This window comes from Camelus bactrianus, chromosome 20 (assembly GCF_048773025.1).
Source record: "Camelus bactrianus isolate YW-2024 breed Bactrian camel chromosome 20, ASM4877302v1, whole genome shotgun sequence".
Taxonomy (NCBI): domain Eukaryota; kingdom Metazoa; phylum Chordata; class Mammalia; order Artiodactyla; family Camelidae; genus Camelus; species Camelus bactrianus.
Genome location: NC_133558.1, coordinates 43328464 through 43348281, shown reverse-complemented (window position 1 = coordinate 43348281; position 19818 = coordinate 43328464). Strand labels below are relative to the sequence as shown.

General features: G+C 38.8%; 1 protein-coding gene across 2 annotated transcripts; it reads right to left on the bottom strand.

The window, feature by feature from the left end:
- Nucleotides 1–869: 869 nt before the first annotated feature.
- On the bottom strand, nucleotides 870–17493 carry LOC141574276 (ankyrin repeat domain-containing protein 26-like). Of its 2 annotated transcripts, none has more exons than XM_074349001.1 (9): nucleotides 17345–17493; nucleotides 16213–16423; nucleotides 14837–15020; nucleotides 13860–13988; nucleotides 11860–12372; nucleotides 10330–10404; nucleotides 3595–3957; nucleotides 2815–3020; nucleotides 870–1229 (listed from the first exon to the last, which is right to left on the bottom strand). In XM_074349001.1, the coding sequence occupies exons 2-9, from the start codon at nucleotides 16308–16310 to the stop codon at nucleotides 950–952; spliced, it is 1848 nt and encodes a 615-aa protein (XP_074205102.1). In that variant the 5' UTR covers nucleotides 16311–16423; nucleotides 17345–17493; the 3' UTR covers nucleotides 870–949. The 2 variants fall into 2 exon arrangements, with proteins under 2 accessions (XP_074205102.1, XP_074205101.1); XM_074349000.1 differs by having other exon boundaries at nucleotides 10252–10404; nucleotides 17345–17492.
- Between the last annotated feature and the right edge of the window lie 2325 nt (nucleotides 17494–19818).

The window sequence follows — 19818 nt, the reverse complement described above, 5'->3', positions numbered from 1 at the left end:
CATTGTTTTTTTAAACACCACGCAGTCCGGTTTCATGACTCTGAAGCACTTAGACTCAATTTACCCACAACACTGTCTATGAAACCTGAGCTTTTTTCTTCTTCGATTTATTATGACATGAAGCCAAGTGAGAAAAGACAGGTGGAGACCTCACTCAACAAGGGCCCGTGCTACCTTTCTCTGCATCAAGAAGATCATGAAAACACCATCAAACCATAAACCAACACGCACCGATTTAAATGAAAACTGGTTGTAATTTAAAGACTCCCTATCATTGCCACCTCGGTATTCCTACTGAGGGCAAGACAGAGAGGTAAGTGAACTTCATTTTAAAAATTTAAGTATTTGCTTTACTTGACTACATACTTAGAAATGTCCTACAATTCCTCACTAAGACATTTTATAGCAATTAAAATAACAATGCTATAAGTAAAATAGCAACTAAGGATGTACTCTTACAGAAGAAAATGATAAAAATTTTAAACTTCAAAACAGAACTTAATGTTTTTAGTGTTACGAGTTTATCGAATTGATAAAAAGAATATATCTTGGATTCCTTTAAATAAAAAACATCTGCGTGTGGTTAAGTAGCTCAATGCCAATCACTTACTTATGCTTAGGGGTAGAAAAGCTGGGGTGCAGCAAAACTTGAAAATGACTATGAACCAATGCCAAACCGAAATCAATCAGAAGCTCAGCCAAACATTGGAAAGTGGATCTCTAGTTATTTGGCAATAATACTTAATTTCTAAACTAGAATTTAAAATGGAGCTTTTTAAGAAATTTAAAATTTGTCAGTTTAGTTGCATTTATTGAATAAAGTTAGTGACAGGTATCTCTTGAAAATCACAAGTCCAGGGACTTTAAAAAATTATAAAATTTGTCTCCTTTATTAGCACAATTATGGCTTTTACTTAGTGTGAAGTCAAATAAACAACTCAGAATTTCATCAAATTAAAAGCAAGAATTGTATCAGAAATCTGAAACCCAAGGAAAAAAAGATAATATAACTAACCCTGAACAGATCGCTTGTGGTAGTCGAAGGGTCTGAAAAATTCCTGAAGTTCCTTCTTCGAGTAAGACTCCTTTCGGTCTCTACACTAGTACTAGAACTTTCATCAGAAGGCGGTCCGTCAACAGGCCGTGCGGGAACAGAGCCGAGGAGAGAACTCTTGTGCTGCTTCTCCAGCTGAAGCTCAGTGCTCACTGCTGCCAGCCTCTCATTAGCCCTGCGAGGATCGCAAAGCACAGATTTCATTCATTTCATTTCCTTCCTAAGTGATGTGTATTTTTAAAGTTGCTACAATAGTAAACAGATTGTCCCATTAAACTGTGTTTTGACACCAAAAAATACGTCAGCGCAGACCTACTGTAAACAATTACAGTTTAAAACTGTCCTAAAGAAGGACGTACGTGCCTGGGGGGCCCTTAACTAACAAGTACTTCAAAGTGGGGAGAGTCAGAGATGGAGACGCCCCCACAGAGGATCCCCGCTGCCTTCTGCACTGGCTGCATCTAGACATGCCCTCAGGAAACCAGTTTAGAAATAAAAAATAAACCATCCCTCAAAGCCACTTTCAAGCATTTGCTTTCACCCCCCTTATACACACATTTCACTCACTACCTGGGAGAAATTAAGCATGCGGCACTGAGGAACAGTTTAGAGCCACCACCTCTGGGGGGCACCAGGCGGCAGAGTCAATGGTGGGAAAGAACTATGACAGCACCAGGGGCAATTTCAAGTGTCCCCCAATTTCCCAAAGCTCACTTTGTTACTTTGCTTTTACCAGAGGCCTACATCAGCACCTGTTTTCCATAACCAAAAAAAAACTCAAGTGGATTTTCACTTTTATGAAAAAAAAGCAAAAAGCCAGAATAGCACTGGGTGTTTGTTGTAGCCCGAGCCATCAGAGGGGCAATGAGCACCCCGAGCAGCGAGAGGGGCCCCACCGAGCTCCTTCCGCAGAACCACACTCAGTATCCCGGCATCACGCCGCCACGGCTTTGGACTGTGTCTGTGAGCGCCTGTGCTTTATGCATATTTATTTCACGCATCCACCAGCAAGACGTGTCCTAAGGTAACTGCCTCTTTGCTTTACACCGACAACTTTCATAGAAACACTCTCCTTTCGGATAGCGGGGACACCTGTAGCTTATCCTGTTATTCAGGCACCGGAGGTGGGACCTGCCCTTTCTGTCTTCCACACACCCCCTCGGGCAGGCCACCATATTCTTTTTAGCCACTTTGTGAACCACTATACTGCCCGTCACCCCTATGTGAATTTCCACCTATTCCCCAAGCATGCCTTTACATAGCGGAGACAAACTTAGAAGGATACAGCACTTCATCTCGGTGCCCACAAGCGGTGACACCAAATATCACAATCAAGAAAGTAAATTCACCAAACACCAGAATGGGGCCCCTTGGGCTTACGTTGTACTCTTCCAAAACACAGTTAATTTTAAACTTAGTAACATTTCTATTTATGGGAATTCCAGCTAGAAATTTTGTGATAATACGGCTGTCTAAATTACAAAGTTTGCAAAACCCCTAGCTTAAAGACCAGATCAGGTTAAATATATACATATATAAAACATAAAGTCATGTAAAAGCAACAAAAGGCAGGGAGATGCAAACTGCCCTGGACTGACATTTTAAAGGAGAGTTCATTTACTAACACCATTTCCCAAAATTACACTATCTAGTTAGCTCTCACCTGCTACTCACCTCATGAACCTGGCTCAGTAAGAATTATGCCTAAGAGGCAAATTAATGACCTAAATTGTTTTCTATAATTCTACGTTTTGACTTACGAGTTTAGTTGGCTTGCCAATGACATTCCATTTTCTAGCTCTTCCAGGTACAGCTGCCTGTATTTTTCCAATTCTTTTTCATTACAGTCAAACTGAAAAGTTTTACTTTTCAGTTCAGTTTCCAGATCTTTAACTCTGTGTTCCATTTGACTTACTGAAGCACGTTTATACTCTCTTAACAGGTCTTCTTGAGATGCTGCTTGGGCCTACAGCAAATTAAAAGGATACAGTTTTAAAAATACTTATAACCTGAGTAATTACATTTGTTCCCTTTAGTTTTGAGTCAGTGATTCAGAGAGCAATTTTAAGTGTGAAAAAAAGCTGAACTTTAAAATACTTACCATCAATGTCAAGTGAATTAAATCTGAATTACAAAATTCAAGTTGAATCACTCTTCTACTAGTACTCATGTGATGTGATAGTTCAAAGAATAATAGGATCAGTTTAAAACTTTAACAATTGAACAATACAACCCAACAGTAATCGCAGAGTGTGGTACAGTATTTGAATCACAATATATTCTTTTCCTCCTAGTCGTCTTGATTTACACCAATTGGTCTTAAAAATGATTCTCTAGTGAGAGTTGTTCCGAAAGGTCAGTTTAGTGGTAGTAATGATGGAAACTGAATTATTTAAAGGGAGTAACAAATGCGGCCTTCCTTCCAGAAATCTACAAAACAAACCGCTATATGGGAAGTAGAGGAAACACATAAAATGTACACATCCGAACTGTAATTCTCAGCGAAGTGAGTTACAGCACGTTACAGATCAATGCTTCACCTGTAAAAACTGGCTGATTTCTTCCAATTTTTCTGCAATATGCTGTCTTGCTTGTTCTTCAGTCTCCTGTCTGTACTGCACGACTTGACTGAGTTCTTTCAGTTTTTCCACTACATCCCGTCTTGCTCGCTCCTCAGTCTCCCGTTGGTACCGCTCCACTGGACTGCGTTCCACTGCGTTCATTTCCAGGTGATGCCTGAGGTGCACTACTTCTTCTTCCAACTGCTTTGTCTTCTCCTCCAGTGTGTCAGATTTCTTTTGCAATTCTTTCATAAATATCTCCTTTAGAAAACGTTGAGTTTCTGCACCCAGATGGAGAAGTACTGAAGATGCAGATTTCACTTTTGCTGGAAGATCAGCATTCTGCATGAAGAAGATAAAATTGTTTGGTAATGAGGTTAGCAGACTGAGAACAGCCTAACTCTAACCCAGCATCAAAGGTTGAAATAAATTCAGTTCCAATAAAATGGTATCTGCCTTGTGGAATGGAGAAACTCAAGTTACTCAGAAAATCAAGAAAAAAGTTCAAACCACCAAGAGTCACAAAACAATACTGTTTACTGTCATCGTCTTTGTTATACATTTGTACTTGATTTTACACTCTTATTTTTCTGTAAATTGGTTCACGTCTTTCCTACATAAAATGACTACAAGGCACCTCTTAGTAGAAAGTCTCTTACCCCTTCCTCCCCCAAGTCTTACCTCTCCATGACTTTTAAAGTTTTAGGGAGATCATACTGAGTTACTTAGGGCTGAATTAATAAATGCCTCCCAAAACAAGACTTTGAAAAAAAGACTGCAATTAATACATCTTACAAATATGGGTTCTAATGCCATAAGCCTTTCTCTGAACCACAAATACTTCATGCTTATTTGAATTGCATTCCAAGGAGCAATGAGCGATTCGCAGAGTTAAGGAGAAACCCGTCTCCTAGCGTAGTGGTTTTAAGGTGATCCATACATTTTTCTAAAGAAAAAAGCCTTAATTCTTGTAATCCTTTGTGGCTCTCCACAAAACAAGAGAAGATACTCAACAAAAACAAACAAATACTTGCTGGAATTTCAGTGACATTGACTTGGAAGAACTACTTTCCTTCAGATAGAAGGATTATTTGGTAAAACAAGGCAGGCGGAGATGGTGGTTGTAAAACAACTCTACAAATTCCTTGACACTTCCCCTGTGAAATTCCCTCCCCTGAAGTATGTACTGGCCTCAGTCAACTGGTTTCTAGGGGACAGAATGTGGGGGCACTGCTGTGTGATTTCTAAGGTTAAATGGCTTCTGACTTTCACTCCGTAGGGTTGCTCACCCTTAGAACCCAGCCACCACATTGTGAAGCTCAGGCCACCTACTGAGTCTTTGTACACGCAGCTGTCCCAGCTGATGACCCCAGGGAATGTCCTTAACCAAAGCCAGCTCCAACTTCCAGATATGAGCATAAACAAGCCTTTAGATTATTCTAGTGCCCGCTTGATGCCAAGTGGAGAAGAAATGAGCTGGCTCCACTAAGCCTTGTCTAAATACAGATTTGTGAACCAAGCAGATGCTGTTTTGAGTCACCAGGTTTGGAGGCAGTTTATTATATAAATTATTAGCAATAAATAACTGGCACAGATACTGATGTTAAAAATGGGGCACAGCCATTAAAAAGGAACCCAAAATGTGGGGATGCCTTTGAACCTGGAGGTAGGTGAAACCTGAACAGATGTAGAGAAGAGTAAGAGTGAAAATCCAAAGTGTCCCCGAGACTGTGAGTGGAAGCCTGAGGGCCCTTGAAGGGCTGAGTGACGGCTTCTAGGCCAGGGAAGAAAATGACACTGAAACCGGAGGAAACGGGACTCTTGCTACCGAACAGCTGAAAGTAAAATTGATGAGAGAGATAAGCTAAAACAAACAAACAAAAAGATTATTAATTAGAAAGGAACCAGGACTCACAGGGTTCGAATATCTGTATCCCATTTAAAGCATCCCCACATGCCCAATTGTCACATAATGGATAAGCAGAGAAATGGCTTCCAGGCTAAGATCAAATCTAGGGTGCTGCCAGGAAAACAGTCTAAAGACGAAGCCAAGATTCTGTTAAGACCTTGGAAAGATTTAAGGTGCCGCCTCAAATTCCTTTAAAGATCTTAAAAGCATAAGAATTTCAAAGGCATGGTCCCACAACAGCTTCACAGGAAGCCCAAGGTGAAGAGTTTATCTCAAAAGGACGTGAGAGTAGCTTTTCCAATGGCATGAACCCAATAAAATTCACAGGAAACTCAAAGTTTTAAAGAGAAGTGTGGTAGCAAAAACACTGCTTGCTAGCTTGGACTGAAAGAGACAAAAGATAGTGCAAAATGGGAAGAGGCCTTTGGGTTTTTCTTAGAAGGTCTACAAGGAGGAAGCTGGCTTGAGAGAACTACTCAGCTGCAAACACAGGTCACTGCTCATGAAAGGGACAGAACAAAGAGCTCAGAGAGGGCAGCGGAGAACCCCTCCCAGGGATAGGACTAAGTCCTAATCAAAGAGCCGGCAGCATCAGGCTGCATTTCAGAACTGCTACAGACCACCGTGCCTCCCATCTTCCATCTGTGAGTGAGGGAGTCCTTAGCAGTTTAGCAGAATGTCGGGTGTGTGGTGGCGAATAACCCGTGTCTCCTTATCCCCAAGCCCCAGCACTGAGAGGAGTGTACCCAAGGGGCTGTACTCCAGAAACCACGCGCAGGAACCTCAGCCCCACCTGGACCTGATGAAGATGGGAAAGTAAGACCCTGGACTGGAGCCTAAGCCTAACACCACAGCGACCGAGTCCTGCTCAGGGACTGAGTGGGGATAAGCGGATTTCTCGTATGGAAGCAGTAAGAAAACATTGTGGCTAGTGAGTAGATTATGCTGGTTTTTGAATGTCTCCATACATTTTAAAAGTTAATTCCATAAAAAAGGTAGAATGTGGGCCAACCTTAAGTGCCCTGCTCCTAATGAACAGAAAACGGTGAGAGGGGCACCGAGTGAACTGCAGGGCAGGTTTGAAAAGGCAGTTCAGCTTCTGCCTCGCTCTTAACCCGGAACCCAGTCTCAGGTGGGCACGCTCAGGCCACAGAGACAGCTTAGGTGTTCCAGGGGAGGTGGTCCACCTGCCCGCCCCACCAAAGCCACAGCCCACTGCCAACATCAACCATCAGACATCACTGGGTGAATCTTCAAGTGATTCCAGACCCCCGCCTTTGAGCTGCCCCACCTGAAGCTGAGAGGAATAGAGGCCAGCTGTCTTGGCCACACTTTTCCTAAGTGTAGGTTGTGAACAAAATAAATGCTTATTTAAGCCACTGAACTTTGGGGAGTTTGTTAGGCAAAAACAGATAAACAGAAAAGTGGATGAATGAAGACAGTAAGAAATGTAACTTGAATATAGTAGAAATTGGTCTCCTATAAAATGGAAAGTAACAAACGTTGAGATTCACTTATTAATGACAAAGTGCTGATGAGAACAAGCAGATAACTTAAAGAAAGACCTAAGAACTAGTGAGAAGGAAGGTACTTCAGAGTTCCCTCCAATTACAGTTTCTTACAAATTGGCATGTATTTCACAATTTCTCCTCAACTTTGAGGATGAGGAAGACTGGTAAGCAAGGAGACATAGGATTTGAAGGCTAATAACTGAAAAACAACTAGAAACAGTTTACCAAAATCAGCCTTTTTACCTCATTTCAATTAACTGGACTTCTAAGAGACAGGCAGCTTTGAGAATTTATTAATCTAGCACTCACTCTTCATTTTCCTTTCCTCAGAGAGAAAATAAAATATTATAGAACCGTAAGTGTAGTGTCCTTTGGCAGTATTTAAATTATAAATACCATTTTTCCTTTACCTTACTTCAAAGCTGGTTGGTAAGGGAAGGTAAGACTGTCTCAGCTTTATGTTGTAGCACAATGCTTCTCCGTATCACACAGAGTGGCTTTGAACTTTTGAAATTCAAATTACTAATCTGTTACCTGTTTCTGATAAACTGATTGAATATTATCTAATTTTTAACAGCTGTACTCTTGAAAAATTTTCCTTGGATGGGATGAAGTATTTATTTCACTAATTATGCATTCAGCTATAGAATACAGCTAGGCATCTCTCTTCTTAAGTAAAAGGAGGTAGACACAGGGAGCTGAGAGTGCAGGATCTACACCAAGAACAAGATCGGCACCAGTGTTACACACAAGAACCAAGCCAAAAGAGGACTTCATTGTGAACCGCAATATGGATTAGAGAGGCTTCCAAAGAGGAAGGTTGAATTAATCTTTTCCAGGCTTAATCTTTTGCCTCTAGATAGTGAAATCTATGGATGACTCTATGAATTATAAGTGCATCATAATGAAGTATATTGCAGACTGAGTCAGCAGATCCCATGACCATGATTTGATGGAAACTGGAGTGAAGTGGGAGGCACTGGGTGAGAAACTAAAGGTCTGAATGGGTGGGGGATGGACTTTATCTTTGCAAGCCTACTTTCTGTCCTGTCAGAGTCAGCAAGGCATAAGCTGGCCACAGGCCCCTTCAGGAAGCAGGAGGTCTCCACAGAAGTGGAGTTACAGACATTCCACGACACTGACTTTTTATTACTATGTAAGACAACGGGTAATATGCAAGATGACTCGGAAAGAGTTCTCATAACATCTGACTTGGTACTGGCATAGGACAGACATAGAAACCCTCACATTTACGGTCAACTGATTTTCAATACGAGTGTCAAAATAACTGAATGAGACAGTAATAGTCTTTTTAACAAATGGTACTGGGGCAACTGGATATCCACAGGCAAAAGATCAAAATTCGACCTCTACCTCATACAATACATACAAAACTAACTCAAAATGAAAGAGCTGAAACTACAAAATTCTTAGAAGAAAACACAGGTGTGTGTCTTCATGACTGGATCTGGCACTTGTTTCTTAGGTAGGATAGTGAAAGACAGAAATAGATTAACTGAACTTCATCAATATTAAAAACTTCTAGTCTTCAAAAGACACCGTCAAGTAGGTAAAAAGGCAATCTCCTGAATAGGAGGAAATACTCGAAAATCCTACATCTGATCAAAGATTTGAACCCAGGATACAAAAAGAACTCTTACAATTCGATCATAAAAAGACAATCCAATTTTAAAATGGGCAAAAACCTGAACAGACACGTCTTCAAAGCAGATACACAAATGGATAAGCGCATGGAAAGACCCCCAACATTCTCAGTCATCAGAAAAATGCAAATCAAAACACAATGAGATGCCAGTTCACACCCACCAGGAGAGCTAATGACCAGTGTTGACAGGGATGCATAGAAACTGGGAGAATTACACACTTTGGATAAAAATGTTAAATGGTGCAGCCACTCTGGAATATGGCAGTCCCTCAAAAGGTTACACAGTTACCGTGTGACCCATACGACAGCGTTTCCACCCTTAAGTCTGTTCCCCAAAGAAATGAAACATGTTTACACCAAAACTTGGACAGAAGTGTTCGCAGCAGCATTATTAACAATAGGCAAAACCAAGAGGCAGCCCAAAGGTCCATCAACTGACGGATGGATAAACGGTTTAGCCCAACCGAGTAATGTTCGACAATAAACAGAAATGGAAATACTGACAAGAGCTGTAACATGGATGAACCTTGAAGACGTTTTGTCAAATGAAAAAAGCTAATCATGAAGGACCACACAGCATGTGATTCCATCCATGGGAAACACCCAGAACAGGCACATCTATAGAGACAGAAGTCAGCCTGGTGGCTGCCGGGGGCTGAGGGGGACGGGGGCTGGGGGTGATGGCCAAGGGATGCAGGCTTTCTTTTTGGGGTGATGGGAATGTTCTAAAATTGACTGTGGTGACAGCTGAACATCTCTGGATATACTAGGAGATACTAACTATGCATCCTAAATGGGTGACTTAAATGATACGTGAATTTTTTTTTTTTTTTTGGTGGCGGGAAGTAATTAGGTTTTACTTACTTATTTTTAGAGGAGGTACAGGGGATCGAACCCAGGACCTTGTGTATGCTAAGCATGCACCCTACCACTTGAGTTATGCAATCCCCCCTATGTCAATTATATCTCAATAAAGTTAAGAAAAAATCCAAAGGCAGGATCTAGACAATTTTCCTAATTCTCTATTTTGGGTGTATAGACGTCACCTGAACTTCTCCATGCTTTGACAACATACGTAAAATGAAGAGAAAATGAAGGCAATGCCTAACTTCAACTGGTTTGTATAATGACCTTTCTGCACAAGTTACTCTGAAATCCATGAAATCAATACACACAGATTCTATATCCATTCACAAAAGTGAAGAGACATGACAATTTTCTGGAACATGCCATGAAACATTATCCTCTGATTTTATCTAGCTGGCCTCATTGTGGTGAGAGATCACTAAAAAATACTGTTTAGTAGGGAAAAAAAGTTAACTTCCGTGAGGAAAGATGTATAATTCTCAACTCATCTAAGGGTAAATACTATAAGAGAAACATAAAGAAATGGCAGAATGAAAGTCAAAGTTTAAGAAACAAGTACATCATAAAGATAATAAAAGTGTAATTATAATGAAGATACAGAAGAAAGCTGTCCCTGAAAAGCTAGTGTCCTGCAACGCTCTGCGCTGCACACTCACGGCCGACGTGCTAGGTTTCACACGTACTGGGTTCGCAGTTTGATGTGACCTCCTCTCTGACTCCTGCTTCTCATTTTCTGAGTTAGTGTGATGATGTGCTGTCACCTCCAGGGAAGCTTCCAACATGGACACTTTCTTTCGGGTGTCAGTCAGCTCTTGCTGGAGCTGTCTCATACAGGCCTAAAAAGATAACTCTGTTACTGATTTTTAAGTCACCTTATCATTAGGTTACATTAATAACATATAACTCCAACATATGGACTTTGAGAACTATCCCCACAGACATCAGTTCACCTTCTCTTCCTCACAGGCACACATTCCTGTTTACTGAATTTCATTAAAGACACAGAAGGCGTGACCCTCCTGCCTTACTGACAGTAAGTTAACTTAGACAATGGATGCTGCCCCACCAGCCATTCCCTGCCCCTCCCAGGAAATGGCCAAGCTTTACCCCCACTGAAGTCTCAAACAGAAAGGGGTGTGTAGGTGGGATGAGTGGCGGTAAGTTCCACACTGTGGAACATTCTCCCTCTTTCTCATTAGAGGCTTAAGTTCAGAGTTCTTCACATATTCAATCTGGTGTTTAAATCCTTCCAATAGACTCCTATCTCACAATAAAAATGAGGTTATTCCAATGGCCTTTGGGGACCCGAGACAACCTGGCCTCCCCTGCCTCCTGGACTGCAGCTCCTACACTCCCCCGACACCTCCCACTCACTCCCTTCCTGCCACTCAGGACTCGGCCTGCTCCTCCCTCAGTCTGACAATGGGACCCCAGTGCCAAACTCGTACATCACAGAGCGCTCCAGTTCCTCTGTACTGGACAAACTTAGTTCCAAGTGACAGTAACTGAGCCTTGAAATGAGAATTGTGAGCACATTATTTGAAAAAATATTCAAAGTAAATTAAAAATAGAACAGGGGAGACTAAGTCAAACACAGTTTTGCTAAAATTTACGCATTGTCCCAAATTATGACTGAATGAAAAGTAGATGCCTTTAAGGAGTGGAGAGGTCATAACAATACATGATTTGAGATGGAAATATTTCTAAATTTAATTCCAATTGACATGAATAAAAGTAAGATTATATCAACTAGAAATATATGAAAAGCTACTAACGAAAAGTACAAGATACAGCATTTACACATCAGTTCATCTGGGAAATCTGGATTGGACTGTCAAGGTAATCCACACAATTGAATCTTTTCTCTTTTTTTTTTCTTTTACTTTTTGTGTTCACACAACTGAATCTTAATTTCAAAACACTCATTTTAGGTCTGAGCATTTCATTTATCTGCTTCGTCACGATACTAAAATGTGGTGACAGGAAGATTAAAATGATTTGGGCACTGTAAGAGTAAATTACTAAGACCTTCCTGTATCTATCAACAACTTAGAGCTTAACCTCTTAAAATTTCAGGTGACACGGCATCTTTACTCAAAGTGAAGCACCTCTCAGGTCCAATTTTTGTTTGCTGGATACAAGATATGCTTTTAGGCTGCTTTTACAGTGTATATATTTATAGCCCGCACATTTTTTATATTCAACTAGTTTCAACGTTTAGCTTCCATCAGATACTACTTTGAATTTTCTTTGAGGAAGTCTGAAAATTAGTTCTCTTTCTGGGTACTTACTTCCATTTCTGCTCTGTCAGTTTCATACTGATACAGTCTTTCTTTTATACGTTGGCATTCATTGATTAACTCCTTGTTTCCTTCCTCCAGCTTCAGAACTCGTCTGCTCATGGCTTCAAGTTTTCCCATGTGATCCAGAAACGGCTCTGGGATATTAAGTATTGTCTTTTTACTTTTCGCTTCATTTTGAGCAACATCCAGTTGCTGTCGAAGCAACACGTTTTCACTTTGTAGTTCGAATACTCTCTCCTCCAAGAATGCCTGCTTTCCAATGTATTTGTTGACTTTCCCTTGTTTGCTTTGAGACAAGGGTTCAGTTTCCTTGTTTGAATGCTGGGCTTGGCCTCGGTTTCTACGCACACATTCTAATACCAACGTCGTTTGTCTAAGAGCATCTCTCCTGGGATGGAGCTCAATTTCTTGGCCACGGAATTGACGTTCAGCTTCAGGAAGTTGCTGAGGAAGCACCTCGCTGCTATCTTTTGGGTCAGACAGCTCAAAATCCATTGTGTCCTGTAAGTGAAACCCCTCATCTCTTACTCTTTGAACTGTACGCAATAAACTGACATATCATAATTTCCTTTGAAGTGAAAGACTAATCTCTAAGTTTATACAACAAAAAGTTTGCAATAACTGGGTATCCAACTGGAAAAACTTAAGGTGGATACAGATCTCAAACTTTAAACAAGCAGAAATCCCCAAGAGTTCAAAAATTTAATTAAAGACAGTGAGCCCATGAAAGCAAAAAAGAAACAAAAGGATGTTTAAGAAGCTCAGAACTGGGAAGGTCTTTCTTTCTCTGAAATACAACAAACCCAAAAGGCTTAAAATAAATATAATTTTTAAGTGTAGTCAGATTTATTCATTTTTTGATATCTAACCTTTACAGCTACCCCCAAAGTAAAAGCCTTAGCTCTGTATATATTTGGACAGATTAAATTTCCTAAAAATTTTTTTCCTGAGAATATTCCATAAATATTCTCCCTTTCTAACATTTTCAGAGCGAGTTATAAGAATTACATCTACGGAGAAGTGATAAATCTAAGCACTGTACTAAGCACGTCTACAAACATCGGTTAACTCAGTTAGCTGTGACAATTCTGGAATAAAGGGTTAAGAGCACAAGCAAGCTGCAGGGTTTCCCCCAGGGCTTCCGACTCTCTGACTCTTACACCAGACCAACACTACTTCTCTAGGACAAATATATAAACACAAGAGAAGCCTTCTATTTCCCTAATGGTGAACACACTGAACATAAAGAAGGTCAAATTTACAGAGCTCTTCTTAGAAAATCAGGAGACTATTTGCTTCTGCAATAATTTTTATTTCTTCTTCATGGTCTTTATAACAGTAGTGGATGTGAAATAGCAGGGAAATACAGTGAACTGTTTTATTAAAAATAAAATACTGATCAATAAGTTATCACTAAGTATAGATTATGGCATGTCTATCACTATATTCAAAAGCTCCTTTGTACTGAATTCGGATATCATATGGAGCAGAGCATTACTTTTTATCACACGTGGGAGAATGACACCCAAACTATGGTTTCTGAACTGGCTACTTTTCCCCCCTTACCATCAGTGGAAGTGATAAAGTAACCTCTCCATTCGTGTATCAAAGGAGTGAGATCACTGCCAGAAACTAGAATGCCTGCCGTTAGTAGCAACAGTTTTGAGATAATGGAAGGTTCTACAATGCCTGCAGTTAGTAGCAAGTTTTGAGATAATGGAAAGTTCATCAATTCCTATGGAAAGTATGAACAGCCTCTCCTTGGATGAGGCCACTGTGAATGTCACTACGTCACTGTTGCCGGCAAATGGATTTGAATTCAAAATATTGCTTTATCCAATGGACCAGAAATGAAACCCCCAGAAAATATATTTACATATATAGGCTTTTAAAACCCTCTATACTTTCTGTACCTGTAGTATTGGTCTTTACACTATGTAAATATACAAATTCATACACACACGTCTGAAAATGACTAAAGAAAATACCTCAGCATTCATTTTATTAGTCTTTTCTGCCTCCTTTTGTTGATGATGGGCCAGGATTTCATCTTGTATTACTCTGGCATTCTGCTCTCGAGAAAGTTGTCTCTGAGTGTCATTTCGCGCTTCTAAAACCTGGAGACATATTTCATTAGGTTTTGGGTTTTATACCATGAAAAAAATCAAAAAAGCTTAGCAGGGGAATCTTTTAAAAAATTTTTAAAACTGTTAAAAAGAAGTAGCCTTTTTAAGCACAGGGATCTTTAATGCACATACATAACTCAAATTCTAATATATATGACAGCTAAATTTATCACAGAGGAAAAACACAAGGGATGTAGTATCGTGAAAGAAAAAGTTTTTTAACACTATATAAATTGAGTTATAGTCATTTTACAATGTTGTGTCAAATTCCAGCCCAGAGCACAATTTTTCAGTTGTACACGAACATATATATAGTCATTGTGACTTTTTTTTTTGTTGTGAGCTACCACAAGATCTTGCATATATTTCCCTGTGCTATACAGTATAGTCTTGTTTATCTGTTCTGCATATGCCTGTCAGTATCTACAAATTTTGAAATCCCAGTGAAAAAAAATTTCTTTGTAAGGCATTTAACCAGTTCCATCACAGTCTCAAGGCAATTTAGCCTGGATTTTAACTTCAAAAAGCCAAAATTAACACATGGATTTGAATTAAGACTTGTTACTTTGTTGAATGGACCAAAACCGTCAATCCTTATGTTAATGATTAAGCTCAATTTAACTTCCATTCCTTCACTCAGAAAAGACACAGAGCATCTATTAGATGCCAAGAACACCAAGAAACTAGCAAGTTAAGCTCTAAATGTCATAGTTCATATTTAGGATGAGATAACTTTTATTTGTTTTAAATGAAAATGTAGATGAATTCAAAACAGTATTATAAATAATATTGATGAAACAGTGTTAGAGATATGAAATTTTCACCTAAGACTAATTTACCTGATTTGGTTTATTCCTTATGCTCTTCGGTTTGCATTCTAGTGCTCGGGCAGTGCTTTCAAGTTGTTGGTTCGCGGAAGCTTGCTCATTGCATTCTTTCTCTTTTCTTTTTGAATCATCTTTAGTTTTACCATATAATATATAAGCATTTTTCTTCTTCTTTGTTTCTTGTTTTGATGTGAATCTGCAGTGAAATATGCTTACCTTAAAATTTATTTTGTTAGAAAATAGAAAGTTCATTTTATGATCTGGTTCTTCACATGCTGATTTATTACCCTAATGGAATTTCTATGTTCTCAATTTCTTTTTTCATTTCTAAGTCTCACATTTTAAATTCCTCACTTCAGTCTCTTCATAAAGATATATATATATATATACATACATACATACATACATACATACATACATATATATTTGAAAAGTAGCAATGAAAAGACATAATGCTACTGAGTTTCAGTCAAGAGTAACTCTGGTGAATAGTGTAGGAAAGAAATTTTGCAATTATTCAGTAAAGTATGAATTGAAAATTACCCTTTTTTCCCACATAGTCATAGATTACTCCATTAGGACAGAGAATTCAGTTACTAGTTAAAAGAGAAGTTGCTATTTAGAAACAAGTTTATAAGTTCATGAGAGACAAAATTTCAACTTCATGGGCTATTATTACAGGGACTCCTACATGATCTCCAGCAGAAGGTAACATCCGCAGACGTCTTTTCCAGAACACAGATCCGCTAATTAGCATAATCCAAGGCGAGGCTGGGGAGTCTACTAGCTGATGCCCTACACTTTATGTTTCTTCTTTTGCAACACTTTGAACTTTCCTTGTTGAATATCATTTATGTAGTAAATCATTTTTAAATCCCTTTTGGTACAAGGCAGGATCCATGTTAAGTAATTAAGAAATAAAGAGTAATCCGTGCTTTCAGCATAGACCTTTGAACTGATCTTATCTCTGCATGAGAGAGACGCTGAAGAAACTAACCAGTAATCACTTTCCATTTTACTTTTTAGTCCATCCATTCATATGTTAAGAATCAAACTGCATAAATTTTTTTTAAAGTTTCTGCCTTGAGAAAAATGGTCATTTCATAATTCTGCAAGTGGGAATGTAAAGTAATATAAACTTCCTGGAGGACAATTGAGAGATAAGGATCAAAGATCTTTTTTTAAAGAAATATAGAATGAGGAGATATATATATATATATAGCTGTATTATTTCCAAGAGTCTCATATTCCACAATATTAATGAAATTTTCTCCCCTGTAAAATCCCAAAAGGTAAGTTAGCAATTGTAAGACTTCTCCTACATACCTACAGTATTAAAGTAAATATAAGGAGTTCAAATACTTCTTTAAAACCAAGAAATTCAGTACCTCATGCTGCAGAGCTCTTGTTCCCACTCCACATTTTGAAGTTTTAACTGTGATTTTGCTTCTCTTGTTTTCAACAGCTCTGTGTGTAGCCAGTTCATCTTATTTTCCTTTTTTTTAGTTTCTCCTCTAACTAGTTCACAGTCAGATTCTTTAAGTTCTATTGATCTGAATGAATGAACTGGATCCTCAATTTTCAATAACCTATCAGAATCTGCATTAGGAAGAAAACAAAAACAGAAACAAAATATATGAATAACTTTTGTGTATAAAGGACTGTGCATTTTCACATTCACTCATCCACACATTGAACAAATGGATATTGAGCATCTATAACGTGGAAGACATTCTTCTAAGCTCTGCAGATATTAAAAGAATGACAAAGTAATATTATGAACACTATGCAAATAAATTTGACAATTCAGATGAAGTGGGTAAAATTCCTTGAAAGAGAGAAATTACAAAAGCTCAATTAAGAAAGAACAAATAAGCTAAAAAGCCCTATATCTTAAAAACCAAAACAAAAGTCCTATTTAAAGACCTTACCACAAAGAAAATTCCAGTCCCAATGGTTATACTGGTGAATTCTACCAAGTATTTTAGGAAAATTTAATACCAATTCTACACAAATTCTCCTCGAAAAATGAAGAGGAAGAACTATGTCCTCATTCTATAAAACTAACATTACCCTGAATCCAAAACCAGACAAAGGTATTACAAGAAAGAAAACTAGTGTCATGAAAATGGAGGTAAAAATTCTAAACTCTTCCTTCTTCTAAAGAAGTATTCTACATTACCACCTCCTGCCAAGGACCCCCCAACTCCTTTTCCTTCATTTACTCCCCTCCTCCCTGCCTCTCTCATTCTTCACTCCCTCCTTCCCTCCTCCTGGTTTCCTGACTGTCCTCAGGTCACAGAGCATCTTGAAAGAAAGCTAACATCTGAGCTCCTTAAACAGCATTCTAGTTTAATCTGTTGCTGACACCTGATAAGATATACAATTTACTTCCTTTTCTCCTCTTCTTCCTCACTATATGTTCAACAGGAGATTTTCTTTGGCTGAGAGAATAGATCCAAATCCATGTTTCAAATCAACATTCTGTCAAATGACTTTTTTATAAAATACAGTGCTTACTTTCTATTTGTCCATTTAATGTATTTTTTTCTCCTAGACCTGCAGCTCCAGATAAATCATCAACATAGTTCGGTAGTTGAATCTTGGAGGTACGCTGTTAAAATTAATATTAATAATGAGTTGCATAAAGATTTCCTGATCCCTTTCTAAGAAAATACCTGCGTTCCCTACCTTGTTAGTATTTTATTTAATTTCCTACTTTAAAAGCAATTAGACTTAAAAAACAAAATAAGCATATCCTGGAAACCCAAACATTTAAATAGAAAATTTCATATACACTCTTTAGAGCAAGCCTATCTTTTATTTTCAGTTGGCTTTTGACTCTGTAAACTGAGCATGGAAAGCCAGAGCAAATATTTTCACAGACAAAATACTGACTTACATGCAGATTTCAATGAAAAATTAACTTCAAAACAGCTAATTCCATTTTCCATTCCTCGACAGAAGAGGACGTTTAAAAAAAGATATATTTTTATCTGTATAACTGAAATGCTTTGCAGTATACTTGAAACTAACATCACAAACTAACTACACTTCACTAAAAAATAAAATTAAAATATACATATTTAAATATATTCTTTAATAAGTATATGTGCTATAAATTTAAAATGTTTCTTAGGACAGATACTGTTTTTAGTATTAAAATAACAAACGTGGCATGAAAAGAAGCCTTGGGAGTCTGTCATGTTGAGTATTAACAGAACACTGTGGAAACTGCTACATTTCAGTAAACAAAGGCTTAGCAGAATCTAACTATTATTTGATAAAAGTTTTTTGATAGCAAAAATAGTTGAATAAAAGACCAAAGTAGAAAGAAAAACATTTATGTTTAAATTAACAGCAGAGAAATTTTAAATGTAGTTATGCAGCTCTTCAAAAAAGTACCATAAGCTTTACTTTACTTAGGGAAGAATAAGAACACTGTTTAGCGACCACCCGCATGTGCCAGGCCCTTATGATGCACATTCTCTTCTCTACACACAACAATAACAGTGATTCTAAGGACGGTTACCCACTTGCAGCTTCCTGGCCACTCCAAGATGCTTGAGCACCGTGATGAGCAGATGTGACCCGCTGTTCTGTCTGTCCGGAACATCCCTCCCCTGGACCTTCGTGTGACTGGCTCCTACCTGTCCATCAGCCTGGCAGCTTTGGTCACACTCAGCTCTTTTCTGACTACCTAAATTCCACCCTTACTCCACCCCCGTCCTAACTACAAACTCCCCCGCTGTTGTTTAAACTAACGCTCTCCACGTTCCTTATATGAAGGACTTACTGTCCCTGATAAAGGGTTCCTGTTTACTTGTTCTTCTGTTCCTGCCACTACAGCCTAACCCCTCAACTGCTACATTCAGTGTCTAACTGCCTGGTGCATAGCTGGTGTTCAGGAACAGGAATTTATTTAAGGTCAAAACATCTAAAATCCTCAGAGAGCTTCAAGTACCAAAGCACTACATACGAATCGGAGATGTCCGATAATAGTCTACCAACATTCAACATATCCCAAATGAGAAATCCCTGTGCCCGCTCTAACTTCCCATTTTATTGTCCTTCAGATTTTAAAAAAGTGTCCTCAACATTTCAGTAGGCCACTAGTGGCCACTGTGATCATTCTGTCTTACATTTCTATAGCACCCTTTACAGTTGACAATGTGTTCACATTTGTTACCACATTTTTGTTCATGACACATAACCTGAGAGGTAGGTATCAGTACCATGTTTTTGAACAAGGTCACTGACATTCAAATAAGTCAGATAAATTTTTCCAAGATCCCACAGTGGGTCAGAACCAGGATGCTACGTCTGCTGACTTCAAGTACAGTGCTGTGCCACTAGGCAGGAGCTGCCGAGATCCAAGGGCTCAGGCTCTTCTTACCTCTTTCCACGCCTATCACCATGGAATAGGTCATCACTACCCTGCACTTAGCTTCCTTCAAGTCCGGTCGCCATAAAGGTACTCAGTACACGCTATTTTCCCTACCCAAAATGGGCTGTCCTCAGTAAAACATCACTAAACCAAACTCCTGGTATTTTAACCCCACATAGTTATTACTATTCCCCATGCTTTTGCTTCTCCTGAAATGTTCATTGCAGATCTACTTGACAATCCAAATATAATAGTACTTTCAAGTCACAGGCACTGTCTTCTCAAGGACAAAGTGGTTAAACAAACAAAAACACCATTTTTTTGTGGGTTTTTTTAGTACAAAACTGTTTCTCTCTGAATCTCACTAAGCGTTTTACACACTCATTGATAACAAAGAAACAAACATCTGGTCACAGGCTGACCAAGAATTATTTTCTTTAGTTTTTAGAAAAGGTAACTTCAGAACCCAAATCGATTCCCTGTGACTTTCTAAGCCTTGGCTTTTGCACTACATACACCAGTTTCACTAGGTGAGTCTGGAAAATTAACAGAAGTGCTCTGCAGTGGTATGACATGTAGCACGGAATGACTTTACTAAGCGTGGGTT